Consider the following 26,477-nt stretch of genomic DNA (forward strand, 5'->3'; position numbering starts at 1 on the left):
AGGTATCCAACTACAGCTACAACAAGGTAGCGGTGATGGCGACGACGCAGTTCTCGGCGGCAGATAGAGGGGTATAGATTTACATCGGTTGTAATGAACCAATGTAGATTTATATACATTTACTACGTCACCCTCTTCTACATCGGTTCTAAAACCGATGTAGATGATGATACAGAACCGATGTAGATAGCTTGTATTGTAGTAGTGATCCTTACTTTTGCTTCTTCTTTTTTTTAACTATATTATTAATAAATATCTATCAATTTTATTAATCACTAATTTTCATTAAAAGATTTAGTTAATTATCTTTAACATGGAACTTGTTCTCTCCTAACAACATTTTTTCTACACAAAACTTGAATCTAAAATCCTTTTTTTAAAAAGATCACACTCAAAGATCAAGGCTTAGTTCATGTTTTTGTTTGTTAGTTGGTGTATGATTTGTGTAACTTTAAATAGAGGCATGTCATATATACGTTCGTCAGGGCATAAAGCCCGGATGATGTAAAAGCTGTACGTGGTATCTATTTGCCAGAGTTGAATTCCAAACATTAAAGAATATGATTTACCAACTGTGTTTGTGTGGTTCCACGTCCTACAGTAAGGGATGCAGAATTCCAAGGCTAAAATAACAATCTCAGATTAGACCATCTTATATGAATTCCTTGTAACGGCGTCTTATGTTTGAGAAAAATTAAATCTACAAAACAAGTCAGGAACAACCATATAAGACAATGTTAAATGTTAGAACAAATTTTGTTTGGACTCTTAAATTGCCTTTTCTGGGTCTCACTTTGCAAATATAAGATTTTTCACCACGTTTTCTTTTTACTCTATCAGGATTTATTTTGATTCTTAATTAACTTACTTTTTCTTAATTTTGTCATCTGATTTTGACAAATAAATTAATTATTTTATGTTGAGAACCGAGTTCTTACACGTGCAAGAACTTTCACAATACTCTAATAATAAATTAACATAAGAACCTGTTTTTATATTTAAGAATCGAATAAGAACTTATTACTAGAGTACTCCAAGCTTGTGTTTGGTAGGGAGAAAAAAAAATTGATAAAAAATAAAGTGAAGAGAAATAGAAAAGTGAAAATTAATAAATAAGAAATAGAGTGAAAATTTGGTTGTTTGATTGAAGAGAAATATGTAAGAAATAATATATATATATATATATATATATATATATATATATATATATATATTAATAGAGGATAATGATGGATAATAGAATAGAATGATAAGTAACAGAAAAATTATCTTATCTCAGTAAACTGAATTTGTTATGAGTTGTTATTTTGTTGCAGTGTCTTATCAAGTTGTTAGGCTTGCTTGTATAAATATAGGCACACTTGTAACTCTGATAAAAATCAAACAAAATATACCATATACTCAATTTCAATATGACATCAAAGCGGGACGATCCCGTGACCAATACCGAGGTAGAAGATGAATCAAGAAGAAAATTCATACCTCCAATGATCGCAAATCTGCATCTATTATCACACCAAATTCACCCTTTTATCTTCGTCCCTCGGACAATCCAGGAACACCCCTTGTTGTTGTATTCCTGGATGGAGACAACTATCGCACCTGGGCACGTTCCATGAGCATGGCCTTACGTGTGAAGACAAAGTTGGGCTTCATTGATGGAAGCATCAAGAGACTGACATCACATAAGGCAGATTACCTGAATTGGGAGAAGGTAGACTCGATGGTGATGGCTTGGATTATCAATTCCACCAATCCGAGCCTACATAGGAGTATCTCAAATGCTACCACCGCAAGAGACGTATGGCTTGATCTTGAAGAACGCTTTGCACAAACCAATGCACCTCGTATTCATCAACTATGGCGTTCACTGTGCTTGATGGAACAAGAACATGACACTAGCATGACAGAATTTTACACCAAGTTCAAGACTCTTATTGATGAACTGAATGAACAACATCCATTACCAGAATGCACCTGCAGAGCTTCTAAGGAACTCATCCAAAGGGAAGAGGATCATCATGTTCACTTATTTCTTGGATGTCTTGACAATGAACGGTTTGCTCATGTTAAAGCCACCATCCTTAACACAGATCCTTTACCCTCACTTCGGCACACCTTTAATTTTATTTTGAGGGAAGAAGCGTGATTCACAGCAGAAAAAGAAAAGAATAACAAAGTTGAGTCGGGATCGCGTTCTATTCATTTCGCACTAGCAAACAGAAAAGGCGAGATGGGTCCAACCTGAAGTGCGATCATTGCGGCAAGGTTGGGCACACCAAGTCAAAGTGCTTCGAACTAGTTAGGTACCCACCCAATTGGAATACTTGGAGATCGCAGAGAAGTCCTAACAGAATTGGAGGACAACCCACTAGAGGACAGCCCACAACACATCTTGCTCATGTGAATGAGAGTCACGAAAGGGCGGACAACACACAAGAAATTACAACGGGACATGCATTGTGTGGAACTTATATGAAGAGAAATGCTAAACAGCATGAAACTATAGCTGGTAATGACAAAATATTTGGAGATCAACAGTGGGTCTTGGATAGTGGTGCCTCACACCACATGACACCATTGTTTTCACTTCTAAAGGGAGTTAAAAATCTTGAAAAGCCATTCTATATCACTATACCCACAAGGAACACAGTGTTTGTTGAAAAGACAGGGTTTATTAATCTCAATAAAGATATCAAATTGAATAATGTTTTATTTGTACCTGATTTTAGTTGTAACTTGATATCTATTCATCAGTTGACAAATGATCTAAATTGTACAGTGACTTACCATGCTAATTATGGTGTGATACAGGACCAGAACACGAAGAGGATAATTGGATTAGGTGATCTACATGATGGGGTTTATGTACTGAAAAGGATAACACAAGGAATATCTCTAGTAGTAGTTCGGAGGGATGCAACCACTCTTTGGCATGCAAGGATGGGACACCCTTCAGCTAAAACTCTACAATGCCTTTCTCGTTTACTTAAATGTAGTTTTGATTTTAATAAAGTTGATTGTTGTGATATTTTTCACAAGTCCAAACAATGTAGGCTTCCTTTTAACCAAAGTGATTATAAAGCTACGAAATCTTTTGCTCTTATACATTGTGATTTATGGGGGAGGTATCGTACAACATCAAACACAGGTTCACATTATTTCCTCACCATTGTTGATGACTTCACACGTGGGACATGGGCTTATTTATTAAAAACAAAAGTAGAAGTTGTTGGCATCTTGATGAGTTTTTGCAATATGGTAAAAACACAATTTAACACTAAGGTAAAAAGGTTTCGAAGTGATAACAGGACTAAATTTACTAATGTTGCGATCCAACAATTTTTCCAGCAAGAGGGAATTATGCATGAAACATCTTGTGTGGGGACACCTAAACAAAACGGACGTGTAGAGAGGAAACATAGGCACATTCTCAATGTCACAAGGGCATTAAGATTTCAGGCCAATCTCCCTATATCCTTTTGGGGAGAATGTGTGTTGACAGCCACCTACATCATCAATAGAACGCCTACTGTGGCTAATGAATGACTCACTCCCTATGAGTTATTATTTAGAAGATCACCATCTTATGACCTCTTAAAGGTTTTTGGATGTCTATGTTATGTGAAGTGTTCCTCCAAACAACAAGACAAATTTGATCCGAGAACTAAAAGATGTATGTTAGTGGGTTACTCACAAGGACAAAAAGGATGGAAAGTATACAACTTAAAGACACGTGAGTTCTCTATTTCTTGTAATGTTATTTTTTATGAGAATGTTTTTCCTTATGCCTTGTGTGAAAGAGATCCTATAGTAGATCCTCTGTTAACTATATTTCATGATGTGCCTCACTTGATTGAAGAAGAAAATTCTGAAAATAAGCATGATGAGAAAGAAAAAGAAAAATTATCTAATTTTCACAATGATGAACAAGGATCTTTTGGCCCAAAAGAAAACGTTCGAAGTTAGGGGGAGTATTACACGCCTGTTGAGACAACACAGCTTGCACCACGGACGCGTCAGCCACCAAGTTATCCAAAGACTATTATTGCCACAAAGCGACTAAAACCCCTTCATGCAAGTCATCGGGTTCTTTAACCTCTTCAGGTATGGTCTATCCTATCTCACGATATGTAAGCTATGATCATTACTCACAAAAATATCAAGCTTATCTTGTAGATATCTCATGTTATGAGGAGCCAAAGTCATACCTACAAGTTGTCCATAAACCAGCATGGCAAGAAGCCATGGCACAAGAACTCAAAGCATTGTATGATAATAAGACTTGGGAGCTCACGCTATTACCTAAAGGGAAGAAGGCTATTGGATGCAAGTGGGTGTATAAAATCAAATACAAGTCGACAGGTGAGATTGATAGGCATAAGGCATGACCCGTATCGAAGGGTTACACACAAGTTGAAGGTGAAGACTTCAATGAAACTTTTGCACCAGTAGCAAAAATGACCACAGTTTGATGCTTGCTCACGGTTGCAATAGCTAGAGGATGGGGACTCCACCAAATGGATATTAGTAACGCATTCCTGCATGGTGAACTGGATTAAAAGGTCTACATGGACGTTCCACAAGGATATGAGACTCCCAAAGAAGGCATGGTTTGTCACTTAAAGAAATCCTTATACGGTTTACGACAAGCTTCACGAAATTGGTATCATAAGCTCTCATAAGCACTCATAAAATATGTGTTTCAAGAATGTCATGCAAATCATAGTCTTTTCATCTATTCACATGATGACATTTTCTTGGTTGTTCTAATTTATGTTGATGATCTTGTCATTACCGGGAATAATGCAGATGCATGCCACAAGTTTATGTTAGAAAAGAATGGCTCAATCCAAGAGGGGGGTGAATTGGATTCTATGACACTTTAAAAATTTTCAGAGTTTTTAGGATATTTATTTCAATTTAAACTTTTCAAAAAATGAATTTTAAATGAAGTTTCTTAAAGACTTGTTAATGAAGAATGAATCCTATATGCTTTCTTGATTAACCAATAGAACAATATGTAATGCTCAGTTCAAACCAATGCTGCTCATGCAAACATGTTAATCAAGAACAATCTTTTCAATATACAATCAAGATATTACACAAAGTAAAAGATAAGGGTAAGAGAAGATTGCACAAGTCTTTTATCTTGGTTCAGCCACTCCACATGTGACCTACATCCAGTCCTCAATCATAACCTGATCAAGATTTGTTCCACTATCTTAATGAAGAAGGTTTACAAGCATACCACACATGCATACACTCCTACATTCAAGATAACCACTTTCTTGACCACAAGAAAGAACCCCTTGTAGAAACCCACTACAAGAATTCCTTACCACTTGAGAAACCTACTCAAGATTTACAAGTATTCACAATGAATTAAGGAACGAATTCACCTGGAATTCAGAAGCAAATCTTAATCTCTTTCCTTTCAAGAATGTGATGATGATGATCTTTTCTCAAATCTTTTCAAAAACGTTTTTCTTCTTGGATTCACAAAGAAAACTCTCCAAGATTGTCACAAAGACTTCACAAACACGTTTTTCTAATTTTGATTCTCAATTCTAACTCTGTTCTGAAGTTTCAAAATGGTCAAACTATTTATAAGTTTTTCAGAATTAGATAATCGATTATTTTAAAGAATAATCGATTATTTTTTTCTTCATGATTTCTGGAAATCAACCAAGAACAATTTAATCGATTATTTTGTTGGATAATCGATTATTCCAGAGAGTCATTTCTGGGATAATCGATTATTTCACAAATAATCGATTATTGCAGCAAGGCATCCTTTTTGCCTGTTTCTGGAATAATCGATTATGTGGAAGAACGTATGTAAAGGATTTTGATGATGCCAAAGAAATTGTAGAAAACAAGAGGTCAAGTTAAAGCAAGGTGATCAAGAAACAAGAATCTCAAAGTATTTTAGATAAGTCTTGTCAACCTAGCTTTATATGTAAAAAGAAATCTTTAGAAATATTGCATAAGATTCTTGGCCATTTAAAATAAAGAATTTCAAAGAAAACCCAAATATAATTTTTTAAATAAGTTTTTGAAAATAGAAGTTTTTCTATATCTTAAGCTTTAACAGTCTGGTAATCGATTACCAGTACATGTAATCGATTACCAGAGGATGAAAACTCATATGTTCAATGTAGACCCCTAAAATTGTCCGGGTCGGAAATAAAACTCGAAGACCCTCAAAGATCGAAGGAAAGTCAGCCAGAAGGACTCCTAGAAGACCATAGGATGGCTATCTGTAGATTTAGAGGTCTTAGAGTAGCTTAAAATAAGGAAGTGGAGGGAATGAAGCCCAATACGGCCGTACTAAACTTAATACGGCCGTATTGAAGCTTCAACACGGCCGCAGTGAACTCAATACGGCGTATTGAAGTTTCTGAAACTTCAATACGGCCGTACTGAAATCAATACGGCCGTATTGAAGCTTCAATACAGCCGCAGTGAACTCAATACGGGCGCATTGAAATTTCTAAATTTCAATACGGCCGTATTGAACTTCAATACGACCGTATTGAAGTTCAAAAATTTCAATACGGCCGTATTGATTCTGTAGCCCGTATTGCGCTTATTCCCTATAAATATGACGTCAATTGGACGTCATTACACACTTTTGAACATAATTTCAACCCTCTCCTTGAGTATTCTGGGGTTTTTGAGCAGTGTTCTGCCCTAGAAATCACTCGGAGAGTTGATCCGACGAAGTTCTTGAGCCCCGAGCCATTTTGCTTGAGGATCGAACCTAGTCGAAGGGAAATCCTCCGGATTTCCGTAGTCAAAATTTTATAGGAGGGAGCGAGCGGGCTTGTAGAGCGAGGGAACGCCAAAAAGCTTCCCAGTTTTACGAAATATATAAAAGCACGCTTCAAAGGTTTCTTCTTAAATCCTTCCTTTTACTGCTTTTTGTGTGCATATTTAAACTGTAATCATGTAGATAGTTAATTTATAATTGCTTAGAATAAATAGGGGTAATTTAGTAATTTTACACTGTTATTTTAGAAATAATCTGTCATAGGGAACCCGAAAGGGGCGCTGTGGGGTGCTAACACCTTCCCCACGCGTAACCGACTCCCTTACCCAACTCTGGTTGTAATGGCCAAAGTTGATTTATAAAATCAATTGCCTTATCCCTTTTTCCAATGTTTTGAGTAAAACATTGGTGGCGACTCCACGAACCCTTTTACTACGAAAACCACTAATCCATGGAGGGTCCCGCTTGGGATTAACATGGATTGGTGAGACATTTAATAAATAAATTGGATAAGATCGACAAGGTCTCAGTTTGAGAACAAGTCGTTCTAATAATCCAATACATTTTCAAAACTAAAATAAAAGCGAGCTCGACCGTCTTCGCGACCGCCGAGGCCCGTTTGGGCCGGTGGCGACATTCAAAATTCAATTATAAAAACGTGCTCTGGTAATCGATTACCAATTTATTGTAATCGATTACCAGAAGTTTAAAATTTTAAAGTTTGAATTTAAATTTTACAACGTTCCAAACTTTTGAACTTAAAGCGTTGTAATCGATTACAAAGTTTTGTAATCGATTACCAAAGCCTATTTTCTGGAAAATTTTAGAAAGACACAACTCTTCATGAAAAGTCATGACCTATGAAACAATCATCTATAAATACCAATAATTTTTCAGAAAAAGGTTACGAACGATATTGTGAAAAATTATCTTTACATTCACTTGGCCAAAATCATTTGCAAATATTATCTAAAGATTTCTACTAGATCAACAAAGTGTAAAATCCACTCTTCAAAGAGAGTTGTTCTACTTCATTCATTTCAACTATTGATCTGTAAAAGGAGAAAGTGTTTTTCTCCTTGGTGGTCTGTGATTCTCAACACAAGGAAAGGGAATTCCTAAGTGTTGGAGAATTTGAGTCTTGTAAAGGTTACAAGCATAGTGAAAAATCTCAAGTGGGTGACTTGAGGACTGGATGTAGGCAAGGTTGGCCGAACCAGTATAAAATCAAGTTTGCAATTCTCTTTCCCTATACTTTTAATTTTGATTGTGAAGTTTTTGCATCATTACATTCAAATTGTTTATGATATTGAATTTATAAGAAAGAAGTTTGAAAAACTTAAAAAGAGAAGAAAAATTAGATAACTTAATTCACCCCCCCCTCTTAAGTTATACAAGGCTACTTGACTAACAAGTGGTATCAAGAGCAGGTTTCTTGTATAAGGTTTAAAAGCTTCAAGATTTGAAATGGCCTCATCAAATTTGTTATTTCCCGAAGGAAACTCTATTAATAGACCTCCTATATTCAATGGGGTAGGGTATCATTATTGGAAATCTAGGATGCAAATTTTTATAGAAGTCATAGACTTAAACATATGGGATGCTATTGAAATTGGTCCTTTCATTCCCACTATTGTAGTTGGTCATGAAATAAAAAATTTGCCCAAAGATCAATGGAGTGAAGATGATAGAAGAAAGGTTCAATATAACTTAAAAGCCAAAAATATAATCACTTCTGCTTTAGGAATTGATGAATATTTTAGAATTTCAAATTGTAAAAGTGCTAAAGAAATGTGGGATACACTTGAAGTAACACATGAAGGCACTAATGATGTGAAAAGATCTAGGATAAACACTCTCACTCATGAATATGAATTATTTAGAATGAATCAAAATGAAAGCATACAAGACATGCAAAAGAGATTTACGCATATAATTAATCATCTTGCATCTCTAGGAAAAGTGTTTCCTAATGAAGATCTTGTTAACAAAGTTTTGAGATGTTTGAGTAGGGAATGGCAACCGAAAGTGACTGCAATTGCTGAATCAAAAGATCTGACAACCATGCCTCTTGCCTCATTGTTCGGAAAACTCCAAGAACATGAAATGGAATTAATGAGACTGAATCAAAATGAGGAAAGTGATAAAAGAAAGAAAGGGATAGCACTCAAAACATCATCATCCATTCAACAAGAAGATGAGAAAGAAGAAAATATTGTGGAAGATGGTTTAGAGGATGATGAGGATTTCAGTCTCTTTATAAAGAGATTCAACAAATTCCTTAGAAACAAAGGAAACCGAAAAAGAATCAACTTCAACAATAAAAGAAAAGGAGAAGACTCTTCTTCAACCCCAAAATGCTATGAATGTAATCAACCAGGACATTTGATATTAGAATGTCCAATCTATAAAAGGATGGAGAAATCTAATAAGAAAAGTTTCAAAGAAAAGAAGGGGAAGAAAGCCTATATCACTTGGGAAGAAAACGACACAGATTCTACAAGTGACTCTGAAAATGAAGTTGTAAATTTGGGACTTATGGCCAATGACTACGAAAGCGAAGAAGAGGTAACATCTTCTAACAATGAAATCTCAATCTCATTTGATAAACTTCAAGATGCATTCAATGACTTACATAAAGAATCATTTAAACTTTCTAAATTAGTATCATCTTATAAGAAAACAATTTCAAAATTAGAAAATGAGATTTCAACATTAAATAATGAATTAGATAATCTCAAAACTGAAATTAAGATGATTAACTCTAAAAATGAAAAACATGAAATTAAAACTAAGTTAGATACTACTAAAGCAAATCATCCATGTTTAACTTGCAATAAATTTAAGGAAGAAATTAGTAATTTAAGAAACACTCTTGCAAAATTTACAAATGGAAGAAATAATTTAGATATAATATTAGGAAAGCAAAAATGTATGTTTGATAAGACAGGATTAGGATATAATCCTCAAAAACAACAAAAGAAGAACAAAAATTTCTTTGTTCCCACACAAGTTACTAGTTTTCCTTTAATAACATGTTTTTATTGTGGGAAGCAAGGTCATAATTCTTCAAATTGCTATATTAGAAATAATTTTAACAATCTCAAGAATTTGGTGTGGATTCCAAAAGGTTCTTTTGTTAATACTAACATTAAGGACCCAAAGAAAACTTGGGTACCTAAATCAACTCCTTCTTTGTCTTGAAGGATTCTAGCAACCAAACTTGGTACATTGATAGTGGATGTTCCAAGCACATGACAGGAGATGCTTCAAAATTTATTGACTTCACTCCTAAGAGAAGTGGACATGTAACCTATGGAGACAACAAAAGAGGAAAAATACTTGGCATTGGAAAAATTGGTACAAATTTCTCAACCTCCATAGAAAATGTTTTACTTGTAGATGGTCTTAAACATAGTCTATTAAGTGTTAGCCAACTTTGTGATAAATATTTTTCAGTATCCTTTGATTCACAAAAATGTCTAATAGAACACAAAAATGATAAACAAGTCAAGATAGTGGGATTTAGAATTAACAATGTATATAAAATTAAAATAGAAAATAATCCTAAACATTCTCAATGCCTCATGAGTAAAAATGATGAATCTTGGTTATGGCATAAAAGAATTGCTCACATAAACATGGAACACTTAAATAAATTAATCTCTAAAGATTTAGTAATAGGATTACCAAAAATTAAATTTGAGAAAAATAAATTATGTGATGCATGCCAAAAAGGAAAACAAGTGAAAGTATCTTTCAAACCAAAGAATATAGTTACAACCACAAGACCCTTAGAACTCTTGCATATGGACTTGTTTGGACCTTCTAGAACTATGAGCTTTGGAGGAAGTTACTATGGTCTAGTCTTAGTAGATGATTTCTCTAGGTACACTTGGACCTTGTTTCTTGCTAATAAAAGTGATACATTTGGTGTCTTTAGAAAATTTGCTAAACTAATTCAAAATAAGAAAAACCTTAAGATTGTCTCCATTAGAAGTGATCATGGAAAAGAGTTTGAAAATAAAGATTTTGATTTATTTTGTGAAGAAAATGGAATTGAACATAACTTTTCTGCACCTAGAACTCCACAACAAAGTGGAGTAGTAGAAAGAAAGAATAGATCATTAGAAGAATTAGCAAGAACAATGCTTAATGATTCAAAACTCCCCAAATATTTTTGGGCAGAAGCTGTCAACACTGCATGCTATACTATGAATAGAGCCTTGATTAGACCTATTCTTAAGAAAACTCCTTATGAGTTATTCAATGGAAGAAAACCTAATATTTCACATCTTCACATTTTTGGATGCAAATGTTTTGTACTTAATAATGGAAAAGATAACTTAGGAAAATTTGATGCTAAATCTGATAAGGGGATATTTCTTGGATACTCTCTAAATAGTAAATCATTTAGAATATACAACAAAAGAACTATGACTATTGAGGAATCAGTACATGTTGTATTTGATGAAACTAACCTTGTCTGTCCAAGAAGAGATGTTGTTGATGAAATTGTAGAAAGCTTTGAAGATACTCATCTTAATGAGCAAACTCACAAGGATGACAAAGATAAAGAAAAAAAGGATTCAACAATCCAAGAAGGTCAAACAAACATCAATTTTGAAAGAGAGTGGAGAATCTCAAGAAATCATCCTCTTGAAAATATCATTGGAGATATAACAAAAGGGGTAATTACTAGAAACTCTTTAAAAGAAGCATGCAACAATATGTCTTTTGTTTCTGAAATAGAAGTGAAAAATATTGATGAAGCTTTAAATGATGAACATTGGATTAATGCTATGCAAGAAGGATTAAATCAATTTGAGAGAAATCAAGTATGGGATTTGGTAAATAAACCCACTAATCATCCCATTATAGGAACAAAATGGATTTTTATAAACAAACTTGATGAACATGGTTTAGTCATAAGAAATAAAGCTAGATTAGTTGCTAAAGGTTATAATCAAGAAGAAAGTATAGATTATGAAGAAACATATGCATCAGTAGCAAGACTAGAAGCCATTAGGATGTTACTTGCCTATGAATCAATAATGGACTTCAAATTATACCAAATGGATGTTAAGAGTGCTTTTCTAAATGGTTTTATTCAAGAAGAAGTTTATGTAGAACAACCCCCCGGTTTTGAGAACTCAGAATTTCCAAACCATGTCTTTAAATTGAAAAAGGCTCTTTATGGATTAAAACAAGCTCCTAGGGCATGGTATGAAAGACTTAGTAAATTTCTTTTGGAAAAAGAATTTACAAGGGGAAAAGTTGATACTACACTCTTTATCAAAAGAAAAATGAATTACATCCTTTTAGTGCAAATCTATGTTGATGATATTATTTTTGGAGCTACTAATGACTACTTGTGCAAGGAATTTTCAAGTGATATGCAAAGTGAATTTGAAATGTCCATGATGGGAGAACTAAATTTTTTCCTTGGACTACAAATAAGGCAAACCAAAAATGGAATTTTTATTAATCAAAGCAAATACTGTAAAGAATTGCTCAAAAGGTTTGGAATGGAGAATGCTAAATCAATAGCAACACCAATGAGCGCTACTTGCTACCTTGACAAAGATGAAGTGGGAAAATCCATAGACGTAAAGAAATATAGAGGTATGATTGGATCTCTCTTATATTTATCTGCAAGTAGACCTGATATTATGTTCAATGTTTGTTTATGTGCTAGATACCAATCTAACCCTAAAGAATCTCATTTGAGTGCTGTTAAAAGAATTATGAGATATCTGTTAGGAACCCAAAATCTAGGTCTATGGTATCCTAAAAACATGCCTTTCAATCTAGTAGGTTACTCCGATTCTGATTTTGCTGGGTGTAAAACTGATAGAAAAAGTACTAGTGGAACATGCCATTTTATTGGATCAGCTTTAGTATCATGGCATAGTAAAAAGCAAAATAGTGTTGCTTTATCTACTGCTGAAGCAGAATATATTGCTGCTGGAAGTTGTTGTGCACAAATACTATGGATGAAACAACAACTATCTGATTATGGTTTATCATTAGATCATATTCCGATTAAGTGTGATAATACTAGTGCTATCAATCTCTCTAAAAATCCAGTTCTTCATTCTAGAACAAAGCATATTGAGATAAGACATCATTTTCTTAGGGATCATGTTCAAAAAGGAGATTGTGTTCTAGAATTTGTTGAAACAAAGAATCAATTAGCAGATATATTCACAAAGCCCTTACCAAAAGAAAACTTCTTTTCAATTAGACAAGAATTGGGGATTCTAGACTCTTCCCACATTATTTTTTGACTCTTCTAGCAAATTTTTGGAAATTTTAAGAATTGTAATCGATTACGTATTCAAGTAATCGATTACCAGAGCGTATCTGTTTGTTCTGGCATAAATGTAATCGATTACCAGAGGGTGCTTTACTTATCTGGGTACGTGTAATCGATTACCACGTAATGTAATCGATTACAAGTGGCAAAATGCACAGAATCTGAAAAGGTGTAATCGATTACCGTATACATGTAATCGATTACACTACTCATCTGCACTTAAAATAGTGCAGTTCGTCTTCTTCCTCACGAAATAACCTCCATAGCCTCCGCGCCCTAACCTCTACAAATTACCATAACTTCCTCAAATGTCAACGAAATCAAGTCCCGTTTGTTCCATTCTTCTTCATTTTCAATTCTCTTCAATTCTACCGATTCGATTTTACAAAACAATCACTCAAATGGCGGAATCATCAAAACGTCGTAAGGGTTCTTCACGTTCAACCACCGCCGGCCGCCATCAACAGCCTCTCTTCGACGACGCTCCTGCGAATCCAATTCCATATACTGGACGTGCTCTCGCTCTGTTCTCCTCAGACGAACAACGAGATAGGTACTATCAGTTATTTTCTGAGCGAAATATTGTTGATCCCAAATATATTAGTATTGATTTTTTTGAGGATGAATCTTTTGAGTGTTATACGATTTTTAAGAATTCTGGGTTAGTGAATTTTATGGCTATGAAAAACCCTATTTATCCAGAATTAGTAAGGGCCTTTTACAGTAATTTGGAAATCTGGGATGGAGTCCTTCACAGTGAAGTTAAAAAAATTCCAATAGTGATAAATCAGTCTCTGTTTTGTGATTTATCAAAATTAAAAGATCAGGGTACTCTGTTTGAGGGAACCATTCCGGATACATGGAAACCAGAATATTCCCATCCCAATGCCCGAAGTATGATTTGTGTAGATAATGCTGACATGACTGGAAGATTATTGGCTGGCTCAATGAAATTTGATTATAGAATCATGCATTACATAATTGTTCGGGTACTGCTTCCCCGCACGACTAACTTTGCCTAGGCTTCAGAAGAGGACTTAATTTTGATATGGGCTCTAATCACTGGTCGGGAATTTAGCTGGGCTCATCTGATTAGGAGACGAATGAAGAAGGCCTTGCGGGTTAATGCTTCTCTTCCATACCCACATTTTGTAACTACTATTTTGGAACACTTTAACGTTCCTCTAGAAGATGAAACATGGGTTCCAGTTAAGAGGGTCTTTGAGATTGGGGAAAATGCAATTGCTTCCTTTGGGTACAAGAAAACACTGGATAACACCTGGGTCAGGAAGCAGGATTTTCAAGCAGTAGACACTGATGATGGGACTCCATCTCCACCTCCTCAAGATCCTTCATCAGCACTTCTCTCGGATGTTCTCAATGAAATTGGAGATCTCCGGTTCTATGTTGGTGAACGTTTTGATTCTCTTGACACTCGAATGACTCGTCTTGAGGAGGAAGTAAAATCTCTTAGACGCCCTTCCGAGTAGATAGTTGTCTGTGATTATGTTAGTTGCTCTTTTAGTTTATCTTATGTTTTGGACTATTTTTACTAAATTTCTGAACTTTTTGATTAGGACATATTTTGCTAATCTAGGATGATTATGCACCTTTGACTCTAACTATTTAACTATAGGAACATATTTGACTTTTGGTTCTGAATGGTGTTTGTTTCTCTCATTCTATATTTTTTATATATTGTCTCATTCCTTTTGATGTTGCCAAAGGGGGAGAGGAAAGGAAAGAAGAAAAAGGGATAATTTATTTCTGATAAAAAAAAAATTGGATTTTTTTATTTGAACAAATTAACCAGGTCACTACAACTGTCTATTTCTGATCAATTTTTTATAAAAAAAAAAATTAACATCAAACAATGATTTATTAAGGGGGAGACTAAGGGGGAGTGATCGATATACACTGTTTTATGTTTCTTTCCATCTACAGTATGTTGTCATCATCAAAAAGGGGGAGAATGTGGAAGAACGTATGTAAAGGATTTTGATGATGCCAAAGAAATTGTAGAAAACAAGAGGTCAAGTTAAAGCAAGGTGATCAAGAAACAAGAATCTCAAAGTATTTTAGATAAGTCTTGTCAACCTAGCTTTATATGTAAAAAGAAATCTTTAGAAATATTGCATAAGATTCTTGGCCATTTAAAATAAAGAATTTCAAAGAAAACCCAAATATAATTTTTTAAATAAGTTTTTGAAAATAGAAGTTTTTCTATATCTTAAGTTTTAACAGTCTGGTAATCGATTACCAGTACATGTAATCGATTACCAGAGGATGAAAACTCATATGTTCAAAATTCAGTTATAAAAACGTGCTCTGGTAATCGATTACCAATTTATTGTAATCGATTACCAGAAGTTTAAAATTTCAAAGTTTGAATTTAAATTTTACAACGTTCCAAACTTTTTGAACTTAAAGCGTTGTAATCGATTGCAAAGTTTTGTAATCGATTACCAGAGCCTATTTTCTGGAAAATTTTAGAAAGACACAACTCTTCATGAAAAGTCATGACCTATGAAACAATCATCTATAAATACCAATAATTTTTCAGAAAAAGGTTACGAACTCTATTGTGAAAAATTATCTTTACATTCACTTGGCCAAAATCATTTGCAAATATTATCTAAAGATTTCTACTAGATCAACAAAGTGTAAAATCCACTCTTCAAAGAGAGTTGTTCTACTTCATTCATTTCAACTATTGATCTGTAAAAGGAGAAAGTGTTGTTCTCCTTGGTGGTCTGTGATTCTCAACACAAGGAAAGGGAATTCCTAAGTGTTGGAGAATTTGAGTCTTGTAAAGGTTACAAGCATAGTGAAAAATCTCAAGTGGGTGACTTGAGGACTGGATGTAGGCAAGGTTGGCCGAACCAGTATAAAATCAAGTTTACAATTCTCTTTCCCTATACTTTTAATTTTGATTGTGAAGTTTTTGCATCATTACATTCAAATTGTTTATGATATTGAATTTATAAGAAATAAGTTTGAAAAACTTAAAAAGAGAAGAAAAATTAGATAACTTAATTCACCCCCCCCCTCTTAAGTTATACGAGGCTACTTGACTAACAGATTATATTTAATGATAATCGATTATTTCGAGTTAGTTTTCAAAACTTTATTTTAATTCTCAAAATAACTTCTTAACCTTTTAAATTCATCATCATACACTCCTAATCAGATTAGATACAGATTAGCCAAAACACAAAGCACACACACAAAACAAATAAGCTCAAACAATGCAATCTATAAACTACTCCTATTACATAACATTTTTCTTTGACTTTGTTTTTGACTTCTAAGTTGTTGATGTCCTTGGTCAGCTTTGTTCCACACATTTGTGATCTCAATAATCTCAATCTCCTCCAATCTCAACAATCTCCCCCTTTTTGATGATGACAAACCAAGCTAAGTCAAGCTATTTTGTCCATTTTGCTTTGCCCTTTTTTCTTCACATTCAAGACCTGCAAAACAAACCAAGCACAAATCCTTTCTCCCCCTTTGGACATCATCAAAAAGAAACCAACATTGTTATGTTCAGAAGTATAAGCCTTATGCACATTTCCTTATATGCTCAGATCAATACCAAAAACTGATTTATCATATCATAGGTATTGATCAGCCAAAAAAACTTTGTGAACTTGAATTATAATATCCAAGCCATAATCATCAGATTAGCAACTAAAACATGAATTGGTCAGCCAAAATCACACGATACCATATATTATCACAATTCAGAGTCCAAAATCATGATAAAAAATGCCAACCAAATTTTAAAGAACCATATATCAATGTTCAAAAAACAGAACATCATACCATATATCAATGCTCAAAACAGAACATCATATACCACCAATGTACCAGACCAAAATCATTCAACCACAATATATCAGAATTTAAACTTCAAATTTCACCTAAAATCAAATTGTTCAACAACAGAAAGCAATAAAATTGTTCCGAAATTAAAATGATTACAACCCAATCGAAATTGAAATTTTAAAAACTAGAAATTTAAACTTCCTAATTAAAACAAAACAGAACAGAGCACTAATCAATTTGAGTCTTCAGGCATCTGATCGAAGCCGTATCCGGTCAAATAAATACAATTAAGTGTAGTACTAGGAAGTGACTCCTAGGTCATCTCCCAAGGACCGTCTTTTACTGTTAAAGGCTTAAACACACAAAATGGGGGGTTTGGTTCAGAAATTCAGTTTGCAACACAATAAACGCAGATAACACAGTAAGTAAAATAGATTGGCTCCTTGTTCGGATTGCAACTCTTTTATCCCTGGTTCGAAAGATTACTCTATTAACCACTTAATCCTTGTTCCATCCGAGTTAACCAACTAAGCGAAGATTAACTCAAGATTTCCCTACACGAATTAAGCAAACATATACAACATCAACCTCTTCACAGATTAAGCAACTATGGCATTGAAGCACAGCCCATTAAGCATGGACACAGAGGTTAAATAAATGGAGAAGAACAAAGTAGAACAGAGACATACAAACATACCCAACCTCAAACAGAAATTACAATCCACAACAAGAAGCCAACCTAATGGTTTTTAGCCTTCCATTAAAATACAGAAACGAAAATGGAAGAGAAGGAAAACGAAAATGAGTAATCTGTATTTCAAATGTAAAGGTTCAGTTCAGATACAAAATGCATATAAGAGGAGAAGAAGAGAGTAAAACGAAAATGGCAGCTAAAGAGAGTAAAACGTAAATGAAAGCAACAGGGAATCAGAAACGTAAAAACACTATAGCTGCATGAAAGAAAAACGTCCAGAAAACTCAAGAGAGGCAGCCCCAACGTGGTCACATCAAGTCTGAAGGTTAGTGGTTGCCCTAGGACCCTAAAAATAAACCTAAAAGAGTTAACATGGGCCTAGGTCAGGTCTGACCCGAAAATTACAAATAAAATAGAATAAAAAAATGAAATTAAATGCTGAGGTGGAAAATGCTGAGGTGGAAAATGGTGCAGCGATGACATGGCAGATGACGTGGAAAATGACGTGGCAGCTCCACTTGAAGTCCAGAAATTAATTCCAAGCCCAGATAATTATTAAACTGCCCTGAAAATGAAATTGGGAATAATTAGATTCAGAAAATTCAAATTAGTTAAAATATGAATTACCGGTCCAATTACAACCCAAATAGAAAACAATGCAGAATATAAGCAATTAGGCACAAATCAAAGATTAAAATAAGTACAGAAAGGTAAGAAAATAGGGGAAAATATTGACTCATCAGCATCCCAAGGTGAGTCTTAAGTCGGTTAATTTCATGATCAAGGGTATCAAACCGATCAAGAATACCCGAATAGATTGACTTATGCTTTCTAGACATCTCCATAACAGCATCAAGCTTATTAATCATAATTTGCTCGAATGGAGAGAATGGTTTAGGCTTCGCCTCTTGCTCTCTGTCAGGTTCAGCTTCGACTTGTGGTGGCTGGTCCTCATCATGAGATGGAACGCCATCCTCATCTGTTGTCGGTTCAGGGGTTAGAGGTACATCTCCTTTGAATACCCACTTATCTTCCTGTTTTAGCATCCCCATGTGATGCAAGGAAGATTTCTCAATTTTGTTAGAGGCATGGAGAATAATTTTCTTCTCCCCTGTCAATTCTACCCCTGCATTCTCAAAAATTTTAGACAGCAACAAGGCATAAGGAATTGGACCATCCTCTTTCCTTCTCGCCTTCCACATGTAGTCATTCACCACTAACACCCAATCAATCTTAATTTTCCTTTTAATCACATGCATTAGAAAAATGTCATCCCTTGACATTTGAGCATGGTTGTGCAAACGTGGTTTAATCATCCAGGCAATAGTAAAAGAAATCAAACGGGAATTTTTCTTCATACCTCCCGCCAAGAACTTGTTGTAGTTGGTGTTCTCAGGATTCCTCTAACAATATTTGAAGGTCGTCAGCTCCTCAAAATCACCAAAGTTGAAGGGTTGGGGTTTGGAACTCCCATTGCCGCTCAGCCCGGCAGCCGCCTTCAAGGTTGGTCCATCAAGCTTTATCAGCTTGCCCTTCACAACAGATTGTATTATCCCTTCATTGCTGGTAGCAAAGCAGAGAAATAGCCTGATCAGCTCAGGGTAGTAGGGTCCTTCCAATTCCAAGAACTTCCCAAGGTCTTGGTGCTCTAGCAGAGTAGGGAAGCTAAACCCTTCATTTTTGAACCACTCCAACTTTAGGGTTTTGGGAGGGATGATTCTCCGACCCGCATACCACTCGAAGTAATACTCCTAGGTTTTCTCATCCGCAAACCACTTGGAGATTAGTTGCCTTGAGGGTAGAGGACGCTTGCTCCCCCTCACTTCCAGCTTCTTGGGTCTTTTGGAGGAAGAAGCCATGGATGGGTTTTGGTGGAGAAGAAGAGAATGAGAAAGATGAAGAGGTTAGGGTTTGAGAGTTTGAGAGAATGTGAGAATGTGGAGAAATGAGAGGGTTTGGAGGTTCTTATGCCCTAGCACGTTTCTGAGTGGGGAGAGGTTACTTAACTGAAGAGTAATGGGAAGTTAAGGGTTTGGCGCGCTTAAAAGCCATTCAAAGTGCTTCAGAAAAACCAAACGTCGCGCAGATAATCGATTATTCATACAAATAATCGATTATTTGTATCAGTAAAAGCCTTTAAAAAGCCTGTCTATACATTAAATAATCGATTATTTTTAGAATAATCGATTATTCCAGAGGGTTGTTTTTCTCAACGTTGCCCAGATAATCGATTATTTTCAAGATAATCGATTATTTCAGAGGCTTTTCATATTCTTCTTCCCAGATAATCGATTATTTCCCTAGATAATCGATTATTCCACAGGCTCTTGGAATTCTTCTTACCAGATAATCGATTATTGCCCCAAATAATCGATTATTACAGAGGCTCTTGGAATTCTTCATCTCCTAGATAATCGATTATTACCCAAATAATCGATTATTATTATGGGCTCACTTGAAATAATTGATTAAATTTTAAGATAATTGATTATTCCAGAGAAATTTTGCTTCTCATAAATTTATCTTTTCAAATTACTCCAAGTCTAATTCACTTCTTGAACACTCTCTTTTATGCATCAATGTTTCATACTTATTCCAAACAATCACACAATCACTCTCAAATCACAATCAATTCAAACAAGATTCATTGACTATTCCTAGTTCAATTCTCAATTGATTAAATCTTTCCCTTGGTAGAGGTTTTGTAAATATGTCAGCTAATTGCTTACTAGTTTCAACAAACTCTACAACACAATCATTTCTTTGAACATGATCTCTCAAAAAGTGGTGTCTTATCTCTATGTGTTTTGTCCTAGAATGCAAAATTGGGTTTTTGGTCAAATTTATTGCACTTGTATTGTCACATCTCAGAGGTATTTTATTTAGCTCAATTCCATAATCTCTTAGTTGTTGTTTCATCCAGAGTATTTGAGCACAACAACTCCCAGCAACTATATATTCAGCCTCAGTTGTACTTAAAGCAACACAAGCTTGCTTTTTGCTATGCCATGAGACAAGTGCACTACCTAGTAGGTGACAAGTACCACTTGTGCTTTTTCTATCTAGTCTACACCCAGCATAGTCTGAATCTGAGTAGCCTATCAGACTTAGTGAGACTCTCTTTGGATACCACAAACCTACATTAGTTGTACCTTTCAGATATTTAAGAATTCTCTTTACACATTTCATGTGAGATTCTTTTGGATTTGCCTGAAATCTTGCACACAAGCACACAGCAAACATTATATCAGGCCTACTAGCTGTCAAATATAAGAGTGACCCAATGATCCCTCTATACTTTGAGTTATCAACAGTTATGCCTTTCTCATCCAAGTCAAGATTGCATGTGTTTGATATTGGTGTGGCAGCCTCCTTACACCCTTCGATACCAAACTTTTTCAATAGTTCATTGCAATACTTGCTTTGACGTATGAAGATTCCATCACTCATTTGTTTGATTTGCAACCCCAAGAAGAATGTAAGCTCCCCCATCATTGACATTTCAAATTCTCCTTGCATGGTCTTAGAAAATTATTTGCATAGAGAGACATTGGTAGATCCAAATACAATATCATCCACATAGATTTGAACATACATTGTATCATTTTTAAACTTTTTCACAAACAATGTATTATCTACTTTCCCTCTTACATAGTCATTCTCAATCAAAAATTTGCTTAACCTGTCATACCATGATCTTGGAGCTTGCTTCAAGCCTTAGAGTGCCTTTTTAAGTTTGTACACATGATTAGGATTTTTAAAATCCACAAAACCTGGTGGTTGATCCACATACACTTCCTCTTGTATCAACCTATTGAGAAAAGCACTTTTCACATCCATTTGATAAAGCTTGAAATTCTTTATAGAAGAATAAACAAGAAGTAATCTAATGGCTTCTATCCTTGCTACAGGGGCAAAAGTCTCATCATAGTCAATTCCCTCTTCTTGATTATACCCCTTAGCCACTAGTCTTGCCTCATTTCTTATAATAATTCCTAATTCATCAAGCTTATTTCTAAAAACCCACTTGGTTCCTATAATTGGATAATCAGTTGGTAATAGCACTAAATCCCATACTTCATTTCTTTCAAACTGATTTAGTTCCTCTTGCATGGCCATTAACCAATGTTCATCTTTTAGTGCTTCATCAATACTCTTAGGTTCAACTTGTGACACAAAGGCCATAGTATTGCAAATATTCTTGATGGCACTTCTAGTTGACACTCCCTTACCAATATTTCCAATTATATTATCCATTGATAAGTCCCTAGAAGTTTTCCATTCCTTAGGCAATTGTTCACTTATATCCTTAGTGTTTTCATGTGATTCACTCTCTTTAGGCTTTTCATTAGGTTCACTCTCCAATAGAGGTTGATCAAGCAAACCAGTCAAGTCTTCTATTTCAGTTTGCCTTGTCTCTTGTTTGTTGGTCTCATCAAACACAACATGGACTGATTCTTCAACAACTAGAGTTCTCTTATTATAGATTCTATAGGCTTTGCTTTTTGTAGAATATCCTAAAAAGATTGCTTCATCAGCCTTTGCATCAAATTTTCCAAGTTGCTCTTTCCCATTGTTCAGCACAAAGCACTTACACCCAAACACTCTAAAGTATGAAATGTTAGGCTTCCTTCCATTGTAAATTTCATAGGGTGTTTTCTTTAATATGGGCCGGATCAGAACTTTATTCAACACATGACAAGCTGTGTTAATTGCATCAACCCAAAAATATTTTGGCAATTTTGTCTCATTCAACATAGTCCTAGCTAGTTCTTCAAGAGACCTATTTTTCCTCTCAACAACCCCATTTTGTTGAGATGTCCTAGGTGCTGAGAAATTATAGTTTATACCATGCTCCTCACAGAATTTTTGGAACAAAATGTTTTGGAATTCACCTCCATGGTCACTTCTTATAGAGGTAATGTTTGAATTCTTTTCATTTTGAACAAGCTTGGCAAATTTTCTAAAGGCATTAAAAGCATCATTTTTATTTGCAAGAAACATAACCCATGTGAATCTTGAGTAGTCATCTACAATAACTAACCCATAGTAGTTCCCACCTAGACTCATGGTTCTTGAAGGACCAAACAAATCCATGTGAATTAATTGCAAAGGTCTAGTTGTGGAAATCTGATTTTTTCTTTTAAAGCTAGCCTTCACTTGCTTGCCCTTTTGATAAGCATCACATAGTTTGTCCTTACTAAACTTGAGTTTAGGTAATCCTACCACTAATTCCTTCCTACTCAGTTTATTTAAATGCACTACAAAAAAATAGGTAATTATTGGCGGTTTTTTTCTGGCAGTTTCCATAAACCGCCAAAAAATGTTACATTTGTGGAAAGGATGACAAATGCTACCAATTATCGACACTTTCTGGCAGTTTTAAACCGCAGGAATGATAATCGTTATTGTGTTGACACTTTCTGGCGGTTTAAAACCGCTAGAACGTTCAATAATTTTTTATTAAATTAATTATACGTGCTTTAGTTCTTTTATGAAATTAAAAAAAAACTTATAAAATCAATTTAAAAGAAATAAAAAAAACAATTTCTAGTTCACGAAAAGCCTCACGAACCCGCCATCCCCAGCTTCCGCGCGTCCGTCCATGTGCTTCAGCACCTCGAATCCTCTCTTCGCCTTCTTCATCTCACCCTCACCTTTTCAATTTTAGTTCAAAATTATCAACCTAAACAACTGCAATATTACTGTTCAATCTCCTTCGTTTGCTCTTTCGTCTCTATTATTATTTTTCGTGAGGAGCTTCTCTTTTCTACTCGATTAATCCATTCATGGTGAGTTTTCAATCATCCAAGTGCATTAAATCTGTTCTGTTTTCTTCGACTCATACTCACAATTTGCCATTCTCTAATGAGAATCAAAACCTAGGTTACGAAACCTGCACGCGGGAAATGTATGCATTCAATTGATCTTAGATTAGGATTTCATATACAATTTGTTTCTGTCTAAGTCAATTTGTTTCTGTCTAAGCTATCATTTCCTATTCTCCTGAATTTTGCAGATGGTTGTGCTGTCCCTGTAGCTTCGAATCGGACAGCGAAATTTGCTAGGAGAGTTTCAATTTCAAATCCTGTCGGGGATTCATTTGGTATTGCACTCGCATTTCTCTTTCTCTATTTTCGCCGGAAATTATGGTTTTACATTTCTAGAGGGGTGGTTTTTATGCATAAGTCAATTATGAGTTCCTAACTGATAAATAGAAGAAATGAATTGAATAGATAGATAAGAGTTTCTGCTCAAACTATGAAACTATGACCACAATGTTCAAGCCCATGAGCCAGTTCAACAAGTTGAGCATGAGGGAGCCTGGTTTGGCTTCCAAAACTTACATAAAGTACTGATCCCCTTGAATGCTCAGACTTCTGATCATTTTCAATTGTACACTGTTAGTGGGATGTAGTCTGCATGCGACCAACAGGCTCACTTGCAACATTTCCAAAACTAGTTGGGCCAATATTATATTGTATAATGGATGGATTTGGTGGAATTTCTTGGGGATGAATTGGATGGATGGTAGATTAATGGATTGCTTTCCACCCCTACCCCTGCCACACATTGACTATAAGGTTTTAGTATAGGTGAGAAATTGGAAGAAAGAGATAGAGAATAAGAAAGTTTAGAGTCTCAGATAAGAAGTATAGGAAAGCTGTTACTACTGCTGGCACTGGTAATTCTTGTTTCATAACCCTTATCTTCGAGTAAATTAGATTGTTTTGCTTTGTTATAGTTAGGGATTCATGTGATGTGATGATTCCTCGTGTTTTGAATTTGATGGCCATGTTTTGTTTCCCTGTTCTCTGCGTTTTCCATTATATATCAGTTTGAATCAAATTAGATTGTTTTGAACATGTTATATCTTGAGTAGGTTCATATGATGCCTGGTTTTGAAACATTGTGGTGGAACTCATGTTTTCTCCCATGTTCTTAATGTTTTCTATTTTTATTTGGCAATGACATTTGGTAGAATCACATGTTGAATATATTACAGCATACTTTCAGCATTGTGCATCATGTAAGATATAATCTTTAGTTGGCTCACCTTCACCCCAGTTATCTGTACACTATATGATAATAGTATTTCTATTAACTATGTTCTGTTAGAACTTGGAAATCATAGTGATTCTAAGTTCTATTTTTTTTTTTCAATTCTTATTTGGGGTTAGTCATTTATCAAGACAGAATACAGAATTAAAAATTTAAAATAACTAATAGAGTAAGAATACAATCTGGTATTTGAAGCTCAAAGTGGATTAGTCATTGATTTTGTTTGATTATGAACCCAATTTTGCATTGCTCTTGTAAGGGAAACAAGAGTCAAAATACAGGGGATTTACTCTGATATAAATAATTGAATTGAACGGGGCGAATCGTAAGAATATGGAATCAGCTAATTATTTTTCCTTATATTCAATTTTTTTGAACTAGAAGTAAGTTATATCGTGCCATCAAAATGATTTCATTGTTTGTGGTTTTGACTTTGTTTGGTGGCCATTGCATTTAAAAGTGTCAATAATAATATGCATAACGCAATCAGAATCAGATTTAGTGTAGCAATAGCTTTATTCTCCCAAAGGATAATGGAATTCATATTATTGGTGCAGGGTGTATGGCAGCCTTGGATGCAGAACATTACTTGCAAGGGATTGGTTTGCAGGAGGGTAAGAGTGTTTGACGTTGTACCCGGAGTTCAGAAGATGCTTCACTAGAAGCAATGTTTAATTAATATAAGTTAAAGCTTTTCTTTACCCGGTTAACATGTTTATTTGCACGATTATATTCATCATTTGATTGCAGAAAAAGTAGACTAACATGATTTTCGTGACGAATATAATAGAAACCATAAAAGCTTACACATAAAGGTTTATAGGTAAGCTTTAGAGTCAAATTGCGTTTTTGCTTTGGAAGAAATTATAAATTCCATTTTTAGACTTAACCAAACGGGCTATTATTCTATAAACTGAACAATTCATTTTAAAGGAATTAAATTCAGCGATATGATTTTTCTTGTCTAGGGAATGCATCTCCCTCTGGAAGTTAAGGGAAACATTTAGTTGCACATTGGTTGATCTTGCTACATTATTTAGAAACCAAAAATGTGAAGTACATCTGGTCGATTTAGATACATTATTTACATGCATATCGGTTGATTTAGAATGGAATGAATTTTCTTTTCTTTTTTTGTATAGCTAAAAATATAAAATAAAACTTTGCATGTGATTAATAAAGTACATTTTAGTTTTATTAAAATGAATATAACAAAGGGAACTTGGAATAGCATCTTAGATCATCTTCTAGGGATAAAAATGGCGTTGGCAATTTTAGGAAGAAAGATATTATATTTTAGGGACTGAAACATTGTCAGTTTATTATCACGTATGCATCCCATGTGATATATTTTCTGTTTCTTTTTTCTGAATGGGCTGAGGACAAATACCTTTCTCAAATGCAAGATCACCCTTTTTATGCTTATATTGCGCTCAGAATATCATCCTTCCTGATATAGATATGAGCCTATGTGATATGGACATTTTTAATGGATATCTGGTTCTTTTCTTCACTAAGAAAGGTCTTCCTCTGCTATGCTCATTGAACTTTCCAATGCAAATTGATTTCAAGGTATATTATTAACATTTGTTGTTTACCACTGAATTGAAAAAGGCTTATGAGTTATGTCATCATATTGTCTTCTAGTTTGCATCAACGGCCTCTAAACCATTGGATCCTGATGAATATGACCCGTGATTTTGAATACCCTTATTCAAATACTCTTTCATGCAAACATCCACAGCCTTTGTTTTATATTTAGCACTAAATTAAATTATATTAATACTTAATTGAAGTTT

The 26,477-nt window shown here is 34.7% G+C and overlaps 1 protein-coding gene across 1 annotated transcript; it reads left to right on the forward strand.

The window, feature by feature from the left end:
• The first annotated feature begins 1,621 nt into the window (after positions 1-1,621).
• Positions 1,622-3,549, forward strand: LOC109793936 (retrovirus-related Pol polyprotein from transposon RE1). Its single transcript, XM_083060822.1, has 2 exons — positions 1,622-2,058; positions 2,217-3,549. The coding sequence occupies exons 1-2, from the start codon at positions 1,622-1,624 to the stop codon at positions 3,547-3,549; spliced, it is 1,770 nt and encodes a 589-aa protein (XP_082916948.1).
• The last annotated feature ends 22,928 nt before the right edge of the window (positions 3,550-26,477 follow it).

The sequence above is a fragment of the Cajanus cajan genome, chromosome 7 (genome assembly GCF_000230855.2).
Source record: "Cajanus cajan strain Asha chromosome 7, NIPB_CcT2T_4, whole genome shotgun sequence".
In the NCBI taxonomy this organism is placed as follows: domain Eukaryota; kingdom Viridiplantae; phylum Streptophyta; class Magnoliopsida; order Fabales; family Fabaceae; genus Cajanus; species Cajanus cajan.

What these genes read in the sequence shown, in the direction of transcription:
- LOC109793936 (XM_083060822.1), top strand. Translation starts at nt 1,622, where the DNA reads ATGGCCTTACGTGTGAAGACAAAGTTGGGCTTCATTGATGGAAGCATC. An exon ending in GGATGTCTTGACAATGAACG is followed by an intron (nt 2,059 to 2,216) that starts GTTTGCTCATGT and finishes ATTTCGCACTAG; the next exon opens with CAAACAGAAAAGGCGAGATG.